This window comes from Lutra lutra, chromosome 12, assembly GCF_902655055.1.
Source record: "Lutra lutra chromosome 12, mLutLut1.2, whole genome shotgun sequence".
NCBI lineage: Eukaryota > Metazoa > Chordata > Mammalia > Carnivora > Mustelidae > Lutra > Lutra lutra.
In genome coordinates this window covers 87,665,088-87,685,569 of record NC_062289.1, presented here as the reverse complement: position 1 = coordinate 87,685,569, position 20,482 = coordinate 87,665,088, and the positions used below count along the sequence as shown (strand labels likewise).

The 20,482-nt window shown below is 48.1% G+C and overlaps 1 protein-coding gene across 5 annotated transcripts in view; it reads right to left on the bottom strand.

Annotated features, from left to right (window-relative positions):
• The window catches only part of RPH3A (rabphilin 3A), a 268,753-nt gene that overhangs the window by 50,683 nt on the left and 197,588 nt on the right, over nt 1-20,482 (bottom strand). For 4 of the 5 annotated variants that reach the window (XM_047697931.1, XM_047697930.1, XM_047697933.1 and 1 more), the window contains exons 3-5: nt 17,123-17,211; nt 12,792-12,803; nt 3,519-3,665 (exon numbers count right to left, since the gene is read on the bottom strand). In XM_047697931.1, the coding sequence (XP_047553887.1) occupies nt 3,519-3,665; nt 12,792-12,803; nt 17,123-17,193 (230 nt within the window). In that variant the 5' untranslated portion in view covers nt 17,194-17,211. The remainder of the gene's footprint in view (nt 1-3,518; nt 3,666-12,791; nt 12,804-17,122; nt 17,212-20,482) is intronic. The other variant, XM_047697932.1, reaches the window with a different exon arrangement.

The window sequence follows — 20,482 nt, the reverse complement described above, 5'->3', positions numbered from 1 at the left end:
AATTCTTCCCCAGGTCTCTGAGAGCCACGGGAACATGCAGTACCGGCAGATCTAGAAGTTCAAACCAGTGAACGAGAACTCGAAGAAACCACTAGGCCAGCCCCCAAAGGGCTCCAGCTTCTAGTCACACAGTGTCCCCCTCCACACCTGAGCTTATAAAATTTCCATGTTCCTCAGAGTCTAAGAACTTGGGGCCAGGATTTTAGGAAAGGCACCTAAGAATTAAAAGCAAAATGCTGGAGGTCAGCCAGACAGGACTGTATACCTTGGCTCTATGTGACCTTGGGCAAGTGACCTTGGGCCAGTCACCTCTCTGACCCTGTTTCCTCACCTGCAAAAGGAGGACAATAGTAGCACCTACTCAACAAGGTTGAGAGGAGCAGTTAAAGAGTTAATCCATAGGAAGTTTTAGATTCAGTGTTTGGCACATAGTAAATGCTCAGTAAATGGTACCTAGTATGATGATGATCATTTATGTGTTGGCTTTCCCTCAGTTAATAGGAAAGAAGCTTCCATATCACAGAGCTGGTGTGAACCTGGAAAGATTCTCAGATACATCTGCAATTTTAACAGTTAGAAGGAGCTCATTATCTCTGAGAGGGCCAGCCGATGCATGTTGCAGGGTCCTCCATCAGACACACCCAGCTATTCTCAGGATCCTGAGAATCAGCCTGACTTGCCTTATTAGATGGAGAGGAGCGGGACTGAGGTCCCAAAGGGTCACTGACTGAGAGCCCCAGGTTCGGAAGTGGGAGCCCCGATGGCACCCCGTTCTGAGCCTTGTTCTGTGTCTGATGTGTCATCTTGCTTTTATCTGACTCCGCTCTGATCTCTTCCCAGGGAAGCATGGAGGGAACAGGAATGAGGGCAGGTTTGAGATCGTAAGACACAAACCACACTGGGCTTGCCTCTGGCAATGCTACCAGCAGGCACTGGCTGCTGGAACAGTGCAGAAGAGCCACAGCCAGAATCCCACAGCACTGTCCTCCCCCACTCTGGCAGAAAGCATACCATCTCAGCAAAGGAACACTCTGTCATCAAAGGGCTTGGCCTCAGCCTCCCTGGAAGCCTCTCAAATTCCCTTTAGGGAGGCCAGGGCTGCTGGAATTCCAGGGCTTGCCAAACAGGAGTCTCGGGGCATAATTCTAGAATGGAGGCCTTGGTCAGGGTAAAAAACTGAGCTTCCTGAACAAATTCATCTTTAAAGGACCGCCACCCTTTATGGAGCGTGGGGCTATGCCAGGCACTACGATAACCCTTCGCACCCTAATTAAACACTCACTAAGAGTTAGGTGCTAACGTTGTCCCCATTTTACAGATGAGGAAACTGAGGTATGGAGAGGTTAAAGTGGCTTACCTAAGGTCACAAAGAGGGGATGTGGGGAGAGCTGGAATTTGAACCTAGGTATCTCTGACTCAGGGGCCCCAGGAATTAACCACTGTGCTAGAATATTCTACCACACCCTCAAGTTAGTTGGGGCGATATGATAAGACACAGAGGACAAGGTAGGGAACCCATCTATCCTGTTCTAGAAGGCTCAAGCTCTGCCCAGAGGGACCACCATAACTTTCCCCCCAGAGGAAGCACACGTGCCCTGTTTGTACAACAGGGCTGTACCCCCAGCCACAGTTGATTGGATGAGAGACAGCCCCTGACATAAGCCAGCCAATCAGAGCGCCTTCCCTGGGAACTGGCACCCTCTTGGCCACCGGGCATATTATGTCTAAAGTAATTGGGGGCAGCACGGTCTGCCATGTTCACTCACTCGTTGAACAAATTATTTTTCAGCACCCCTACTATGTTGTAGACTCAGAATTCACCAATGAACCAAACAGGCAAAAAAACAAAAAAAAACCCCTCTACCCTCAGTAATCTTACAATCTGACAGGGAGATATACAATAGTCAAACTAATTATGCAAAATAGGAATGATGTTATCTGGTGGTAATTGCTATGGCAGAAAAGGGCTAAGAGGAGTTTTGCTTTTAAGCTTTTACTCTTATTACCCGTATCCCTCACTTCAAAAGGCTGAGGTCCATTGTTGGGTGAAGTGAACACACACACACTCACACACTCACTCACACTCACAGACCTCCTGCCTGCAGAACGCCCCACTCTTGGCATATCTTTTAAAAAGCAAAATAAGAATGCAAGCCCACAAGCACGCCCCTGCAGACCTATCCCTTCAGCAGCCTCCGGCGTAAGCAGACAGAGGGTGGAGGGTGATGCTGACACCGGCTGTAGCAGGTGTCTGTCATCTGTCAGCAGCAGTCCCCATCCCACCCCGGGTAAAATGATCTGCAGAGGTTCAGACCAAAGACACCAACTTCCACTCACCCCAGCTGAGAGTGTGTGTGGAGAGCTAAACGGGCACCTCAGTGCCCACACCAGTTGTAAGTCACTGGCAAAGGCTGCCCCAGGTAGAAGGGGCCTGCAGAGGGGGCTGTGGAGGAGGGGGTCCATTTGAGATCCTGGTCTGGAAGGACCCTCCAGGGGCCTGGCATCCTGACCACTATGCCAAGAGCCCCCCATATACATATATCTTCCTTTCATCCCCCCTCCCCACCCCCATGGTCATCCCCATTTCCCCCATTCCTCCCTTTGTAAGAGCACCTACATACTGCTCCCTCCCTAACCCTGGCCTTCTTCAATGATGTTGTCACTCTCTGACACACATGTCACATGGCCTCCTTATATCCCTTGCTTCTCTCTCATATGCATTTTGAAAGGCTCTGTCCTCCAAACTCTACTTTTTCCCTTCTTCTTTCCATTTATGAAAATGAAGTGTCCCTGGGGTCTGGGACATGTACGTGCATCATCGCACCTACTGTTTACAACAGCCCTGTGAGATAGAATGTCGTGTCCCGCCCTGGACCAGCGTGTGAACAGGGGCTCAGAGAGGTGAGGCATCGTGCTGGGGAACCACAGCGGGCAAGCAGGGAGCTGGGATGAGCCCCCCCACCACCACCATTCTTGGAGTCCAGACCCACCAGGTTAACCTCTGCCGCCTCCCTCTCATGCTGTCTCCCCATTTCAGGATCCGTTTCTGTTGTTCTCTTATATAAATTCATTGCACTTGTGCTGTTTGACATACCATCCCTAGACAGACACTCCCCTCCTTACTTCTCCCTTGGCTGTACATTCTGGCCTACCATGCTTCTAGAACATATTTCTATGTAGCTGAGATCGGCCCAGACGCCCTGTGCTCACAACCACAGACCCCCAGGCTGCAATGACAAGCTCCCACCACCCTTTCAGAGCTCCCCCTCTGTAAGGCACCCCCAGCCACGAAGCCCCCTCCCTAGCCAGTCCCCAGCTCATCCTGTCTCCTCCTTCCTGAGCTCTCCCACCTCGTGCCACAAGGATTCCAGTCCTGCCAGACGCAGGGCAGGGGGCAGTGGTGGGGGGGGGCAATATCTCGGGCAGTCCGCCCCACCCCGCACACCCCTCAGCAGCACAGTCTGCTGGGCCTCAGGCCTCCGGGGCTCTCCACGTGGATGGGATGTGTCGGGCCTCACCCGATTCGCTCCTGCTCCATTTCTTCCATTTTCTCAGCTCGAGCAATGACTCTGTTGATGATTTCCTTCTCCTCATCTGTCAGCTCTTCCTGCTTCCTCTGTCTGTCGGGCTGACCGCTGGGATGGACGGACCAGCCTGCCTGGAGCCTGAAAGGTAATACAGGGAGGCGTGAGACCGCAGAGGTGCCCAGCAGGAAGCAGGCAGTGGTGGTTAGGCTCTGCTCCCTGGGGTCTGGAAAACCTCAATTCAAATCCCCACCGGGAAACTTGCTGGCTGGGAGGCGAGCCTCAGTTTGCTCATCTGTACAATGGGACACACTTTCCTCCCTCACAGGGTTCTTAGGAGTTTATTTCTACTAAGCACTTAGCACGTGGTAGACACCCTGTGAGCAGTGTCTGCAGGATGCTCATAAGAACCGAGAGAGTAAGGGTGTTCTCAGGAGAAGAATCCAGAATAGGAGACTCTACAGCTGGAGTGGAAACAATTCTGGGAAGGCGGTCAGAGGCCCGGGGTCCCAGGTTGAGCCAGCTCCTGCCTGGCATAGATGTTCTGTTTGGGCTACAATTTATTTCTTTATAAATTGGATCTAATTGCAAACTGGATTTACAAAAAGCTCTTCATTTCATATCAACATCCAGATTTCCAGCCTCGAAATCTCCCATAGCATTTTGTGTTCCAAAATATACTTTTCTTGGCCCTTTTAAGCCAACACTGACATAGCATCCATTGGGTGCCCACATGACCTCATGTCATCTTCACATGATCTCTACAGGGCAGGGGTTATTCCTGTCTGCTTACTGGTGAGGAGACTCGAATATGGAGAAAAGAGACCACTTGCCCACAGTCACATGGCTGGAAAGTGGCAGAGTGGAATTCTGAGCTGGGCAGGCTGCTCACTTAACCTCCACAGTACGGAGGGAACCCAAAGTCCTCCCCAAACAGCCCCGGTGGGGGCACAGTGGATCAAACTCTGCTGGGTGGAGGGCTGATGCTGTGGTCTATGGCAAATTATAATCATCTCTGCTAATAAGATGGTCCCTGCCCCGTGGCACTGAGGCACACCCCCTGAGTGGAGCACAAGGTTAAACACCACTAGAAATGCTTGTCCCTGCAAGGGAAAAAAACCACTACGCAGGAATCCTCTGAAGCCAGCACCCCATTAGCTGTCAGCCTCCATTATTTCCAGTGCTCTAATCACATCAGCAGGCATGAAATTGCCTTTTGACACTCAAAGTTGGAAATTAAAAGCCCCATCTTCTTCCCTCCCCTTGGCTTCTCTTCCATTCTCCCACCCTTAGCTGATTTGTTCTGGAGAGCGGAGAAGGAAGAGCCCAAAAGCGAAGAGAGACAGATGTCTAGGGGCAGACCTTACTCTGAGAAAGGGAAGGAAGGTGTGGCCTATGGAAATTCCTCATGGAAATACAACTTGTGTTGCGCAAGGGCCTCTGGGGATGAGCAATTGCGAAATTATTGGGACCACACCGCTCAAACCCTCCCAGGGCTTCTCACTGATTTAGAACAACACCCAGAACTTCATGGCTATAGTGGGAGCACGACATCGTGTATATGATAAACGTCACTGAATCGTGTACTTTTAAATGGTTAACGTTATGTTACTATGAGAATTCTACCTTAATGCTCTAAAAGATTTTGCCCATCTGCAAAATCCTATCTGATCTGTCCTTAACCTGCCTCTCCATCCTTATGACCTCTTGCTTTCCCTTATCCCTACAGTCAGCTGCACTGGCCTCTCTGCTCACTTCTGAACACTGAATCCTTGTTCTCGCCTCAGGGCCTTTGCACTTGCCGTTCCCCCTGCTGGGAAAACTTATTTCCATGGACCTTTCCAGGCCCGGCTCCTTCTCATTATTGAGGCCTCAGCTCAAACAGCAACTTCTCAGAGAGGCCTTCCTTGATCTCCCACCATCCAGATTTACTTTCCTCATGGCACCCATCATTAACTGAAATTACTTTTGGAAAAATTTTTGTTGTTTACCTGTTTAGTACATCTCTCTACCCACCCCCCAACAATGTTGCTTCCAGGAGGGCAGGGACCTTGTCTGGCTCTGGACCAGTTGTATTTAGAATTGTGTCTGAAAGCCCAGAGGATTTTGAATAAGACATGGTCCCTTGTGGCCCAAAGAGGTGTTAAATGTCTAATCAAAAGTGTGACCCACTCGGAGACCCAAGCAGTGGAACCTGGTCTGTCTAGGGGACCAAGGACAGCTCCCTAGGAAGTGACAGCCACATGAGGACCTCGCGATGGGTCTACTGTGATGTCGGAGAAGCTTATATTTGAGACCATTTGGTTGCACAGCCAGCTTCTCAGACCCCAAGAAGGGCATTGGCGATGGCTGAGTGGTTGAAAAATTTGCTAAAACAAGGTATTTTTGTCTTTGTTATCTTAAAGAGGACCCCTTCACTGATATAAGCTTCGGACCCCGCAGCAGAGCTAGGGCTCCTGCGGAGACCCCAGATCTCAGCTGAAATCCACGAGGGCATGGCAGAGGAAGAGACCAGACCTGGCAGAGGGAAGAAATGGTCTTTGCAAAGGCCTGGAGTTGAGAAGGCAGGAGGAATGCCTGAGGAGGTGAAGAGCCATGTGGTAGTCCGCCTGCAAGATGGTCCCCTAGGACCACTGCCTCCTGGTATTTACACTGACTCCCGGCTGGTCCTGTGTGGCCAGTGAAATAACAGTGGACGTGGCAGTGTGTGACTTCCAAGGCTGGGTCATAAGAGACTCTGCCTTGCTGTCTTGGGTCATTTGCCCAGAGAGAAGCCAGGTGCCATGTCATGAGGATGTGTAAACATCCCGGTGGAGAAGCCCACATGCAAGGGATTGGAGGACCCCCAGTCACAGCCAGTGCCAACTCGACTGCTACATGATGCTCCTCCAGCCCCTGGTGAGCCCTGGGATGCCTGCAGCCCAGCGGGCATGTGACTACAGCTGCACGAAGAGCCCTGTGCCAGAAGCACCCTGAGGCCACCCTCAAAGGCCCACCAACAGAAACTGTGCGATGTGACAAGTGGTTTCTGTTGTCTTGAGCCACTAAGTTGGAGGTGATTTGGTGTGCAGCATTAAATAACTGGAAAAACCTGGCTGGAGGACAGGGACAGAGGGGTATAAAGACCCATCTACAGTGTCAGTATACAATTTCCATTGCTGCATCATAAGTTGTTACAAACTCAGGGGCTTAAAACAACACACATGTACTATCTCATGGTTTCCGTGTCTGTCCAGGCATGGCTCAGCTGGGTCCTCTGCTTGGCGTCTCATGAGGCTGCAGGGTGGTGTTGACTGGGCTGTGTTCTCATCTGGAGGCTTGACTGGGGAAGAATCTGCTTCCAGGCAAATTTGGGTTGTTGGCAGCTTCCTTGCAGCTGCCTAGACTGAGGTCCTGGCTTTTTGTTAGCTATAGTCAAGAGGCCACCCCTGGGTCCTGGAGGCAATCTGCAATTCCTAACCTGGTGGGATTCTTCAGCTTTGTCCCGTGGGCTGCTGACTTCAAATATGCCCAGTGAGTCTAGCTTCTATCAGCTGAGAGTCTTATATAATGTAACGTAATCATGAGAGGGACATCGGGTCCCTTTGCTGTATTCTGTAGATTAGAAACAGGTCCCAGGTCCCCAGACTCAAGGTGAGGGATTACACAAAGTCATGAATACCAGAGGTAGAGACCATTGGCTGTCTGCCTTACTTGAATGCTCCCCACAACAGAGACCTCACTCTCTTATAAGGAGTCTCTGATGTTGTGTTAAAAAGATCTCCTTAGAGGAGATGCAGCATGGGGGGTTAAGGGGGTAGGAGAAGAATAAATGAAACAAGATGGGATTGGGAGGGAGACAAACCATAAGTGACTCTTAATCTCACAAAACAAACTGAGGGTTGATGGGGGGAGGGGGGTTGGGAGAGGGGGGTTGGGGTTATGGATACTGGGGAGGGTATGTGCTATGGTGAGTGCTGTGAAGTGTGTAAACCTGGCGATTCGCAGACCTGTACCCCTGGGGATAAAAATATATGTTTATAAAAAATAAAATTAAAAAAAAAAAAAGATCTCCTTACGGTGTGCTAACATCCCTTCATCTACTGCTTCTTCCCATTAATTTTAAAGGACACACTGGACTGCCGCATAAGAAAGACCAGTCATCCTTCCCAAAGAGCCTTAGTTACAACCTGATTCGGCCACATTCCTATATCCCTCTGGCCTCCCACGGAAATGGATGTCTCAATTTTCCCTATTCTTCCCTCCTTTGTCCCCATTTTTTTCCTTCCTCCTCTTCTGATCTCTTTCTGCTTACTTCCTGCCTTTACAAAGCTTCTCAGTGACCAAAACAGAGCATAGGTGAGATGCTGGGCTGTGCACCCAGTGAAAACCCCTGCGAGGACATGTTCCTGCAGCTCATGGTCTGGTCATAGACAGGGTCAGCCAAGGGCTTGATGTGAGACCAATTCCTCTCACTCCAACACACAGCTTGCTGGGGTCCATGTGCACAGGAAATGGGTGCTGCTGGACATACATGTCTCCAGAAACATAAGCAGGGATGGGGGTCCCTGACAGGCCCCACCTGAGACTTCTGCCTCCATCTGCAGACAAGCAGAAGATCTGCTGGAGGCTGCCAGCATCTCTCCAAACCCTTCTCCCATTCTCGGCTCCAAAACATGCAGTTGACAAACAGCTCATTCAGTGTTTGAAAATGTCACCAACTGGTCTCTGTGGGGGACTCGCAAACCTCCTGTGGATTTTCATGTTTTAATTCCAAAAGCAAAAGAGGGAAACAAGATGGTGTTTCAAACCAAAGCCTTTGCTCTCAAGGGAGAGACTGGGTCTGTCCGGGTCTCCCCATGATATGCTGGGGAGCACTGTGAACATGGGACCCTCAAGAATGCTCCCATGACGGACAGTGACTCCCTTGCCAAGGGCCTCTGGGCAGGGGATTGTAGCTCCACATCCTGAAGACCAGAGTCTAGTGTTGGTAACTTATCCAAGACCAAAGCTAGAGACCCAAGTGCTGCTTCTTTGAACAAGTTACTCACAGCCTCGTATCCAAGCCAGAAAATATCCAGAGGGCCACTGCCAACCAACATGAACCCTTGCTGACCGGGTAGAGTTCAAGGTCGTAATCCTGGGTCAGCTGTATATAAGCAGGCTATACATGGGGGCTCTGCACTGCTCTGAATATCAGTTTCTGGATCTATTAAAATGGGAATGATATAATTTCTGTTTCCTGTTAGGGACCCTGAGAGGTTACTCTGGACCCTTAAAGGCCATATGAGGGGAGACCTGGCTCACTGGCTGAGACAGGGAAGAGAAGAGCCCAGCCTGTCTCCACTCTAATCCACATACTTAAGACAATGCTTCCTGGAGAAATGAATGATTGCTGCCTCCTGGTCCTCCCAAACTGTCCTCAGCAGTTCCCTGGAGAGATCTCAAGGGTTGCAGAGGAGTAGGGGAGAGAGGGACAGAGTAGGCAGTTAACCTGGCCCTCCATCCTTACTCAGCTGGGTTCTCAAAGCAGAATCCCAATGAAGAAGAAGAAGAAGAAGGAGGAGGAGGAGGAGGAGGAGGAGGAGAGGGAGGGGGGGAGAGGGAGGGGAGGGGGAGGAAGGGGAGGGGGAGGAAGGGAAGGAAGAAAGGGAGGAGAAGGAGGGGGAGGGGGAGGAAGGGAAGGAAGAAGGGGAGGAGAAGGAGGGGGAGGGGGAGGAAGGGAAGGAAGAGGAGGAGAAGGAGGAGAAGGAGGAGGAGGAGAAGAAGGAGGAGGAGGAGGAGGAGAAAATAAAGAAGAAAAAGAAAAATATTTTAAAGAACTTGATGTTTAATAAAGCAAGAAATATGGTTTATTGCATTGATGACCTCAATACTTCACCCTCCCAAATATCCATGCTCTTTGCCATGTGAATTTCAACTCACTCTCACCAAACAGTTAGTCTATTTCCCTGCCAGTGAATCCTTCCCAGACTTACAACTTGCTGCAGCCAATAAAATGCAGGGGAGTGATGTTGTGCCCCTCTGCTGAAGCTGAGCCTGCGCAAGTCTCCTGCGTTTCTGCTTCCTCCCTTACACCTCTGCTGTGAGCACGGCAAGCCCAGGATAGAATGCTGGAGGATGAGAAGCATGTGGAACAGAGCTGAGCCATTGCAGCCAGGGCTGTCCTAGATCAGCCAACTCTCTGATGGCTGCATAAGCAAGCCGAGGCAAGACCAGCAGGGCCACCAGCCATGCCCAGAACCCTGGGAATAAATAACTATGGTTCTATGCTTCTCAGTTTTAAGATGGCTTGTCACACAGCAAAAGCTAACTGATACACTCTCCTCTATGGTGACTGCACACTAAAGCGAAACCTGCTAGAGCCACTATATTTATTTTATGGTTTGGTATTATTTGAAATGACCAGTTGCATGAATGTCACTATCCTATGTTGAGTGCTTTCAGCCACTAAAGGCTCTCCTCTCATCTGTCTTATATATTTAGCTTCTGAATTAAGTTTATTCAAAGAAAGAGTTTCTCTGCTAACAGAAAGTTTGAAGATCACTGCAGCTGACCAGCTCATTTTCCAGCTGACTGATGCTCCAAGGAGACCAGGGACTTGCTGAGTAGCACGTGTGACACAGAAACTCAAGAAACTGGCATCCTGGCATGCCTCTTTGGCCACCTGAATGCACCCACCCAGGTGAGTCTGGAGAAGGTCCGAAGGAGCTCTCGCCCCACAGTCAATAGCCACAGCCTCCAAAGCAAGGAAGGAAACCTGGCCTGACTCTTGGTGGCAGCCCCTGAGTGACACCTGTCACTCCCTAAAATCCTGCAAAGACCAAACTCCCTCCTCCCTTTGGCCTCCCACCTCCATTCTTCATTTCACACACACAATAGTCACAGAATAAATACCCACCAGATGTCTCTATTAATAAATTATAATTCCCAAAAAGAGTGGGATGATGGAAGGGCTGTCGGGGCACAAAGGCTCTGAAGCATTAAATAGCAGCGGTGTGTAGAAAATTAATCCTTCTTCTTTCCTTTCTTCTTCTCCACCCCCCTTCTCCCCAGGATGCCAATAGAGGCAGGTGTCAGCAGGAAGTCACTTTCCAGCTCAGAGAATGAGGTTTTAATGAATCCGGGAGGAAAGGATGGGGGAGGAGAGTCTGCTTCACCACAAAACAGTTTACATACGCCCTGCTGGCATAAAGGCCCTATGGGATGAAATTTACCCCTAGAAGACTAAAGGGGGTGCAGAAGGGATGCTGTGGCTCCTCACCCCCTTTAGAATGCTAAAGGGGATCTCATGGCTCCTGCTAATCTTTTAAGTCAGAGTGAGATCTATTCACTTCCTCTAAATTTCCACACTTCCTCTCTTATTTGGACTTTGCACCTGCTGTTCCCCTACCTGGAACTCCTCTATCTCTTCTCCATCTTGCTCCCCTGCCGCCTGGTCTCAGTTTACATGTCACTTCTTCCAGGAACTCTCCCATCATGACTGCCAAGTCTGTGCTGGGTGCCTCTCCTTGTGTTCCCATGGCCCACTGTGATATCTCCTTGCACGCTTGTGTATTTGTTGCCAACTGGCCATTTATTTGTTGGTAGACCCCACAAGATACATACTCTTACTCTGGCTATCGCTGTATCCCTGGGGCTTACCACAGTGTCTGGTACTTGGTAGGCACTTGGTGAGTATTTGTTAATGAAGGGAGGGAGAGAAGAGGGAAGGGTGAAGGAAGGAGGGAAAGAGAATGAACATACACCCTACCTTTCGACTTCCAGCCCTCAGGGAGCCTCCAAGAGCCTTGGCACCCTCTGGAGTCCAGAATTTCTCTCTCTGGGGATGTCCGTATTTATGACCTAACAACGTCTCAGCATCTCTCCCTGGATGTCTGAATAATATACTCATGACATTCATAAAAAGCTGATCTCATCTGGCCAGGGTCTTACCAGCCAACAACAGAAACTGCAGAACATTCAAATGGTCTTTAGTGATCAGCTTGTCCAAAGCCCGCAATGGACAGATAGGGAGGGAGGGTCGGAGTTAGGGAAAGAATTTCCCTGGTTCACCTAGTTAAATGTTTATCAGCACTAAGAAAACCTTTAAGGATTCTGGGCCTGATGATGTGGTCACTTGGGTCCAAAAGAGCTGAAATTATGCCAATGCTAGATATATACATGTATATGTGTATATATATAATATCCAGATGTATGGTATATACAGGTATAAATATAATATATATATTACAATGCAAGGTATATATACAACGTGTGTGTGTGTGTGCATGTGTACGTGTGTATGCATATGTGTAAACACACCATGTATATATACACAAAGGTCAGGAAAGGTTGTAATTCGTACATCTCTCTGACTTTGCTTGGTGGTTTCCAGTTTACAAAGCTTTCCTGTACAGCTCATTTGATCCTTCCCGCAGAGGGAAGAGGAGCAGGGTAATCAGACCCACTTTACAAAGGAGGGAGCTGGGAAGCAAGGAGGTGAAGGGCATGGCTCAAGGCCACGCTGAAACTGAGTACCAGAGCAGGACTCAGACCTGGGTTTTCTGATGCCAGGCCTGGGTCCTCTGCCGTTGGCTCTGTGATAACTTCCCCATCTTAGGGAAGGTGAAATCAGCTTTCCAGAGCTTCTCAATGTGCACATACAGCCAAAGCCTGGTCTCCTTTGCAGCCTGACTGTTCATTTATTGGACCCAGCATTCAATCTGTCATGCATATTGAGGAAATAAATCCAATTTAAAACGCAAACATTGCAAGCAAAGACAGGACCTCTGCGTCAAAAGCACTTCACTGAGAAACCAGGCTGAGCTCCCGTGAGGTGACAGGGACCATATGTGTGGCATGTAACTGCCCACAGGCTCTGTTCTGTTCCTCATCACCTTTAATTAATGATAGCAGTTATGTGAGCCAACACTATCTTTATCTGAGAACATTGTTCCCAGGCAAATGCTGCAGAGAGGGCACAGAATGGTCAATAAATTTGCTGGAATCCCACAGATGACTAACAAGGAGAAAACGGAGAGCTCCTAAGGAACAAACTCTTAAGGAATTTGTTCCATCCTTTTACCAAGATCGTTTTTTTGAAACTTCATAATTTTTTTCCCTCAAGAAACTTGGTATTGGGGGGTTTTTTGTTTTGTTTTTTGTTTTTGTTTTTGTTTTTTAGTTATGTAAAATTTGCTAGTTCTTTTTTTTTTTTAATCAGCTCTCTTTAGGGGCAAAGTTAATTTGATCAGAAAAAAAGATAAAACTCAATTTGTAGAAAAATTAAAGTATCAAAATACTTACTGTTCTTTATCACTGAAGGAAGGCAAAGAAAGGAGAGAGAGAAAATAAATAAAGTTAGGAAAGAAATCTCCTAACAATGCCAACACGGTCTGGATGCAACAACCTCAGAGTGTAAAGTGCGGTGACCTACTTCTGGTTTGGTCCGCCCCCAGCCCAGTCATTATCTTCTCATTTTGGCGCATCCAAAAACGGCTGGCTGAAATGCTGGGCTGTAAAATGCTCAGCTTTGATTAAAATGACCAATCAGTTCAGCTTATTAATTAGCTGAGCTCCTCACTGATGTTCCAAACAATGGATTTTGGTACCAAAAAGAACTCACCGAACGGCAGCATGGCCAGCATCACCCTGGGGGACAAGGAGTACATTGAGGGAGGCCCATGAGTCCTGAACAGTCAGCGGATCATTCCTTTGCAGTACCCCACTTTGGGAAAGCAAGTTCTTCCAGAAAGGAGACCAGCATCTCCATGTACCAGGTGAGCCATCACAGCCATGTCCTGGACTCCCTTTGTGCCTCAGTTTCCACCCCCGACCTCTGGTACTCTCTGACTCACAGACTGGAAAGCCATAGAGAAAAGCCAACCTCCAGTACCCCAAGCATTCCTAACACAGGGAGCCGGGCCACCACCCGCCCCAAGCACGAAGCAGGTGTGTTCCCAGCTTTCAAACACAATGACAACGACGGTGTTTCAAACACCCTCATTAGATTCCAGGAGGCTGAGAGAGGAAGGTATTTGAAAATCATGAAGGCAACTGAAAAGTCACAAAAAATAGTAAATGTCTCTGGCTAGCCAGCAGTTAATTAAGAGGCGATTTCTTAATTTACTGGAGAAAGGCATCGGAAGGGGTTGCATCGGGCTACCACAGACGAGCTTGCCTGTGTGATGACTGTAATTCACCCATTAGCATTTATTTGAAAAATAATGTTAATATCCAGAGGAGACACAGGCCCAAGGCAGCCCGATGCACGCAGAATGCAAGATGTCTCACAGGAGCCCAGGAGCACTTTAATGAAACTGTATCCAGACTGCTGGAATAGTTCTAATTTAATTGTAGAGCAGATTGTTGGCTTCCTATTGACTAAAGTAAACTCTGATGGATGGTATTTTAATTAACCGACATTTCTTAAGTAAAATAAATATTCAACCCCACTCCACCCTTCGGGTAACTGTTTATCTTACAGAGACACAATTTTTGGCTGATGGAATATTCTCTGCAAAGTAAGTTTGGCTCCAAGAGGACACCATGGGAGGGGCTTGGTGGACTAGAAGTTTCCTGTTGACAAGGAAACCAACAGAGTTCCCTGGTGTCTTCAAAATTATAAAACTTGTAGAACTGGAGGTTTTAGATAGAAGGAAGTGGACAGGGGCTTTTGCTTCAGAGAATATGGGCTGACTAAAATATTCAGAAAGGCCCTTCACCAATATATAATTAGGTCCTAGATAAATTAGAGCAGAACCTCTTTTTAAAAAGATTTATGTATTTGAGAGATAGAAAGCGCTTGAGCAGAAGGGGAAGAGGAAGAGGGACAGAGATTTCCCAGCAGACCCTGGGCTGAGCACGGAGCCAGATGCAGGGCTCAATCTCATGACCCGAAGATAGTGACAAGAGCTGAAACCCAGAGTTGGACACCCAACTGACTGAGCAACCCCAGCACCCCAGAGCAGACACTTTTAAAAAATATTTCATTTATTTATTTGACAGAGAGAGAGATCACAAGTAGGCAGAGAGGCAGGCAGAGAGAAAGGGGGAAGCAGGCTCTCAGCTCTATCCCAGGACCCTGAGATCATGACCTGAGCTGAAGGCAGAGGCTCAACCCACTAAGCCACCCCAGCACCCCAGAGTAGACCCTTTTTTAATGCAGTTCTGGGGTTGCTAGAAAGTAAGGGAATGTTCCAACACCGCCTCCTCTGGCAAAACAAATAAACAAAATAGACTTTGTCAAAATAAAAATGTTTCCTCTTCAAAAGATTCTGTTATGAGAAAGAAAATGCACATCACAGACTGAGAGAAAATAAGTGCAAAATGTGGTTCCAAAAAGAAGGACATTTATCCGTAACATATGAAAAAAAGAACCTATAAAATTCAACAAGAAGGTAAATGACCTGATCTTAAAAATGAGCATTTAAACAGACATTTCAACAGAGGTTAGAGGGATGGGGAACATTACCTAAGACGTTCAGCATCATTAGTCAATAGGGAAATGCGAGTGAAAACCACAGAGAAAGGCACACACACTGGAAGAGTTAACACTGGAAAGACTGGTCATCTCCAGAGCTGGGGAGACGGCAGAGAAGCCTAGAACTCTCTCCCACGCCTGATGGTGGGAACATAAAATGGTACAACCAACTTGGAATACAGTCTGGCCGCTTAGTGACGAATCCAGTAAGTAGCGACAGTCTGCTCCCAAGTAATTACCCAAGAGAAAGGACAGCATCTCTATAGGAGGTCTTTTTTTTTTTTTAAGATTTTATTTATTTATTTGAGAGAGAAAGAGAGAGAGCATGAGAGTGGGGAAGGGCAGAGGGAGAAGCTGTCTCCCTGTTGAGCAGAGAGCCGGATGCAGGGCTCCATCCCAGGACCCTGGGATCATGACCTGAGCTGAAGGCAGACGCCTAACCAACTGAGCCACCCAGGCATCCCTCTATAAGACATTTTATTTGCACCCAACCCAGACTAGAAACAGCCCAGCGTTCCTCGGTAGACGGACAGATAAACAGATTGTGGTATATCTACACAACAAAATGCAATTCAGTCGTACAAAGGAACAGACTATGGCTACACAGAACAGTCTGTACATTCTGGAACAATAAGGATGGCTCATGAAATAAACTGTGCTGAGAGAAAGAAGAGAGACATCTCTTCCCAGAAAAAGAGCTCACGCTCTACGATGCCATTTGTAGGACATTCTGGAAAAGGCAAACTAACGTGCAGTTATTATAATGTATATAGTTATAGATGAGCAATTACCTAGAGATGGGTGGGGAGGAGATGGAGGAAGAGGCACAAGGAGGCTTCTGGGATAGATGGATTTGTTCATTCGCTTGACTACTGTGACAGCTTCATGAGTATTTTTTTTTACAATGACCAAATTGTACTTTCACTGCGTACTGTCGAAGGTACGCATGTATACCTTTATAAAGGCAATTTTTTGAAAAAGAAAAAGAAGACCAAGCAAACAGAATCCAGGACAGTGAGCTGTGAGCAGGAAGTCGAGGCAAACACCAGCACTCCTGTTCCAAAGTCTGACCTCAGCTCCTCATGGGCAGAGTAGCTCAATCTGAGACCCTGACACAGAGCCAGGACCCTCTGGGGGTTCCCGGGTGGGGCGGGGGGAGGTTAACATCATTGTTGGGGAGCAGTACCCCTGACTCCCAGCAGGAGCAAGAGTGCCAATCCCTCTGAAGAAAAACATCCCCAAAGGAGGTTCCCTAGGATTCTCGCAGATTGAGCACACAATAAAAAATTAGCCAGCATTCAAAGAAACAAGCCATTTTGAGTGAAAATCTGCAGGAACGATCAACAACAGCTTTAGATTGTCCAACAGCCAGTGGCAATTTAACAGTGGGGACAAAACCCCACTGGATGCAAAACTGGGAAGAAAGGCACGGCAGCGTATCATTATACACACGGGTATATAACATAACACAGAGAATAACACAATGTCGTAACATAATTAAGCGATTAATTTTGAGTCTTTATATTCTTTGTGTTGAACATTATTTAATTGCAGAATTACAAACTCAATTTTTCAGAATGGTTGTGTTTGATAATCAGCTTGCAAAATGCCTGAAAATTGATCAGCCCTCATAAGCCAGGGTGGTACAGATCTGAGGCATCACTGATTTGGGTATAATAATCCTTGGATACAGAATGTGACGTCACCCTCATGTCACATTTCCCGATTTTTAAATCATTAGGCCAAAAACAAATAGCACGAAAACACTTCTGAGTCAGCCGGTGGCCTGCCAGTCTGCACCCCGTGACCTGATCCAACTTTCTTATGTGACTGATAAGAAAACTGAGGCCCAGAGAGGGGCAAAGCTTCGCCTCTGATCACACAGGAAAAAAGCTCCGGTCTAGAAGCAGAACAGAGCCTGGTTCTAAGCACCGGGTCCATGCTCTTCCCGCCGCCTCTACTCTGGGGCGTGCAGTTCAGAATTTGCTCATTATTCCAAACTTGCAAAGCAGTAAAAGTGAAGTTTGTGTAACAATACCCTCACTGGATTCATTTCTTCCCACCACAGGGAAGGAAATTCTATTTGTTTCTTTGGGACTCCTTTCTCCCTCGCTGACCCCACACAAGCCATGCCCCAGAAGACGTGACGACTTACTTTGACTGCAGCGGTCGGTCACTAGGACACATCCAACGGCTAGAGCTGTTGCTGAATACAGTGTCAGTCATGGCGGGAGTTTGGTGCTCCTGGAAAATAGGAACACAGAGAGGACATCACCCAGTTATGCAGCCGCTCTACATTTCTCAAGTCCTTACTCTATGCCAAGTACTCTGCAGGATGCAGAAAAGAAAGGGAACTTTGCCCAGCTTCTCCATTTCCCAGATGGGGAAAACTGAGGCCCCAAGGGGAAGACTTCCTGCTGGATGCCACACCTTCCCTAGTGGCAGAAACGATCAGGGAGAGCCTTCTTCCTTAAACGCACATTCTTCTCCTTGACTAACTCAGCGGGGGAGGGGGGGTCATCGGAATTTTTAATTCCAACCCAGGGTCTTCCTACTGGCAGAAGTCATTGGACTCGTTTGCCCATGCACTTGGCTTGGCCAGCTTTGTGATCCGAAATCCTGGAGTCAATCCTGGCTTTTTTTTTTTTAAATATTTTAACACCAAGTCATGAGAAAATCATGTCAGCCTGGCTTCATAATAAGACCCAGAATCTGCCCACTGCTCTCTGCCTGGCCAGTTACTGTGCTGATCTGCACCAGACTATCTGTGCCTGGCTTACTCCAGTAGCCTATGAAGGGTAGAAGCAGGTCCCCTGCCTCTACCCTTGGCCTTCTTCAGTCCATGCTCCACGCAGATGCCTGTAGGATGTCCACACACTTAAGTCACAGCTTGTAAAAAACGGCATAGCCACGGTGAAACGCAGAGCTACCATACGACCCAGCAACTCCACGCCTAAGTATCTTACCCACCTAAGAGAAATGAAAACACACACCCACGTGAAATCCTGTACGCAAATGCTCATCACAGCGTTATTCACAATAGCCAAAAGGTAGAAAAGACTCAGTATTCACCAGCTGCTGAACGGACAAACAAGAGGCGTCTGTCCACGCAACGGAATGTCATCCAGCCCTAGAGAGGAAGGAAGCGTTCACACCTGCCGCGTGGAGGAAACTCCAAACCATGATACCGGGAGAAAGAACCAGACACAAGAGGCCACATTCTATAAGAAATGTGCAGAACAGGTGAATCCAGAGAGACAGAAAATAGATTCTGATTGCCAGAGGCTGGGGGAGGGCAGAAAGGCTAAAGATGAAGGCTATGTGGTACGGGGATTCTTTGGAGAACAAGAATGTTCTAAAATTCACTATTATCATGGTTGTACAACTCTATGTATATACTAAAAGCCACTAAAATGTCTACTTTTTCCAAGCTCTTATTTATTTATTTGTTAGAGAAGGAGAGAGAGAGCACAAGCCCAGGGAGTGGCAGGCAGAGGGAGAAGCAGGCTCCCCGCAGAACATGGAGCCAGATGCGGGACTCGATCCCAGTACCCTGGGGTCATGACCTGAGCTGAAGGCAGATGCTTAACCGAGTGAGCCACCCCAGGCGTCCCCTAAATTGCCTACTTTAAATGGGTGAATTGTATGGTATGTGAATTTTATCTCAGTCAAGTCGGAAGAGGGAGATGACACTCTGGAAAACTGGCAGGCTCATTAGAGCTATAAACATTCACCGACCCTACAGTTCACGAATTCTACTCTCAGGCATAAACCTAAGGGGAAAAGGCTCATGTTCTAAAACACGCACAAGAATGTTCATAACCTCTTTATCCGTAACAGCTAATTAGAAATCATCCAAGTGCCCATCAGCAGGAGAGCAGATAGATAAAGGTGGTCTGCTCACACAGTAAAATACTGGCCCACAGTAAAAGACAATCTCCTAATGTACGTGACAATGGGGGACGAATCTCACAGACACGATGTTTTATGGAAGAAGCCAGCGGCAAACGAGGACACACTATTTGATCACGTTTACATGAAGGTTAAGGACAGACAAAGCTATTTGATGGTTGTAGAAATCAGCAAATCCGTGGCTAACTCTGGGATACCGAGGGTACTGGCTGGGAAGGGGCAGAAGGGGAACTCTGCAGGGTAGAAATGTTCTGTATCTTCAACTGGGTGTTATGTACATCTGCAAAAACCAGGTGTGTACTTTATGTCCCTTTCTTCACCCGAAATAAAATAAATCAGCCCATGTCACTCTTCTGCTCAAATGTCTTCAATGGCTCCCTATTGCTCCCAGAACAAGGTCTCAACTCCTTAGCATGATTTTGGGTCCTCATGACCTCCTTCTCTAACCCTATCTGCCACTCTCCTCTTGTTCCCTACTCAGCCCCACAGGCCTCCCTGGGCTTCCTCCAACACCCCACCTCCTTGCCCTCCCATCTGCCTGGAACTCACCTGCAGATGTTTGCTTGGTTCATTCTCCTCCCTTGTTTAGGTCTATTCTCAAACGTCACCTCCTCAAAGGGCCCTCCCTGACTGCTCCAATTAAAAGATCTCCTCCTCCAGGTCCTCCGCTCTGGCTTCTTTCACTCTGATTTCCTTTTCTTCAGAGCTCATATCCCTTCCCAAATGTATCATAGGTCTTGTTGATTTGCTTAGAGTTTGTATGTCTTCTCTCTAAAATGTAAGCCTCTCGCAGGACTTATTCTGTTCTATTCTCTCCTAATCTCTAACACCTCACATAGCACCTGGCACACAGAAGGCGCTTACTAAATATTTGTTGAATGCATGCATGAGTCTCCTTGAACACGAAGGCAGTCCAGCTGAACTCAGCCAGGCTTCTGTCCTCTGTGGAGCTTCCCACCTTGCCCCACCCGCAGGGTCTAGCCAAAGAGTAAAGGGGGAGAGACCACAGAGATTACATTCAATTTAAAAAAACAAAAAACAACTTTAGAAAGAGGATCACTGTGTCCAGTGGGTCCTGATTTCCCTGGAGGTCTTGGTACAACATGGCCTTGTTTCCTGGGACTGATTAGTTGAGAAGCCGGGTGGGGGCGGGGGGTGAACTCTCCCTCCTCTCCTGTAGCTGGTGGGATAATTAAACCTGCCAGTGGGCTGAAGCCTGGACACGGAGGAGGGAGGCCTCTTACGGAAAAGCCATTTCATCTGCTCCCCTGTGGTTGACATAATCTCCCCAGACTCATAGGACCATTTCACTGCTTCCACTTGGGAAAAAGAAAGAAATGAGAGATGGCTCCTGGTGCAGAGGAAATGTGCTGAAAAGAAACTTAATGTCTCATTTTTGCCTGTGGCAGGAGCCAAGAGAGGCCACCCTGGGTCCCGGGGACCCCTGGGCCCTGCTGGGTGCTCAGAGCCTCGGATCCAGGTAACGGGTCCAGTTTGCTGCCTCTGGACTGGACTTGGAATGCTTACTTGAATACCCTGCTTTCTGCTTTGCAGCAGAGATGAAGCACTGCCCTGGGGGGTGGGGGGTGGAGAGGTGCCAGGA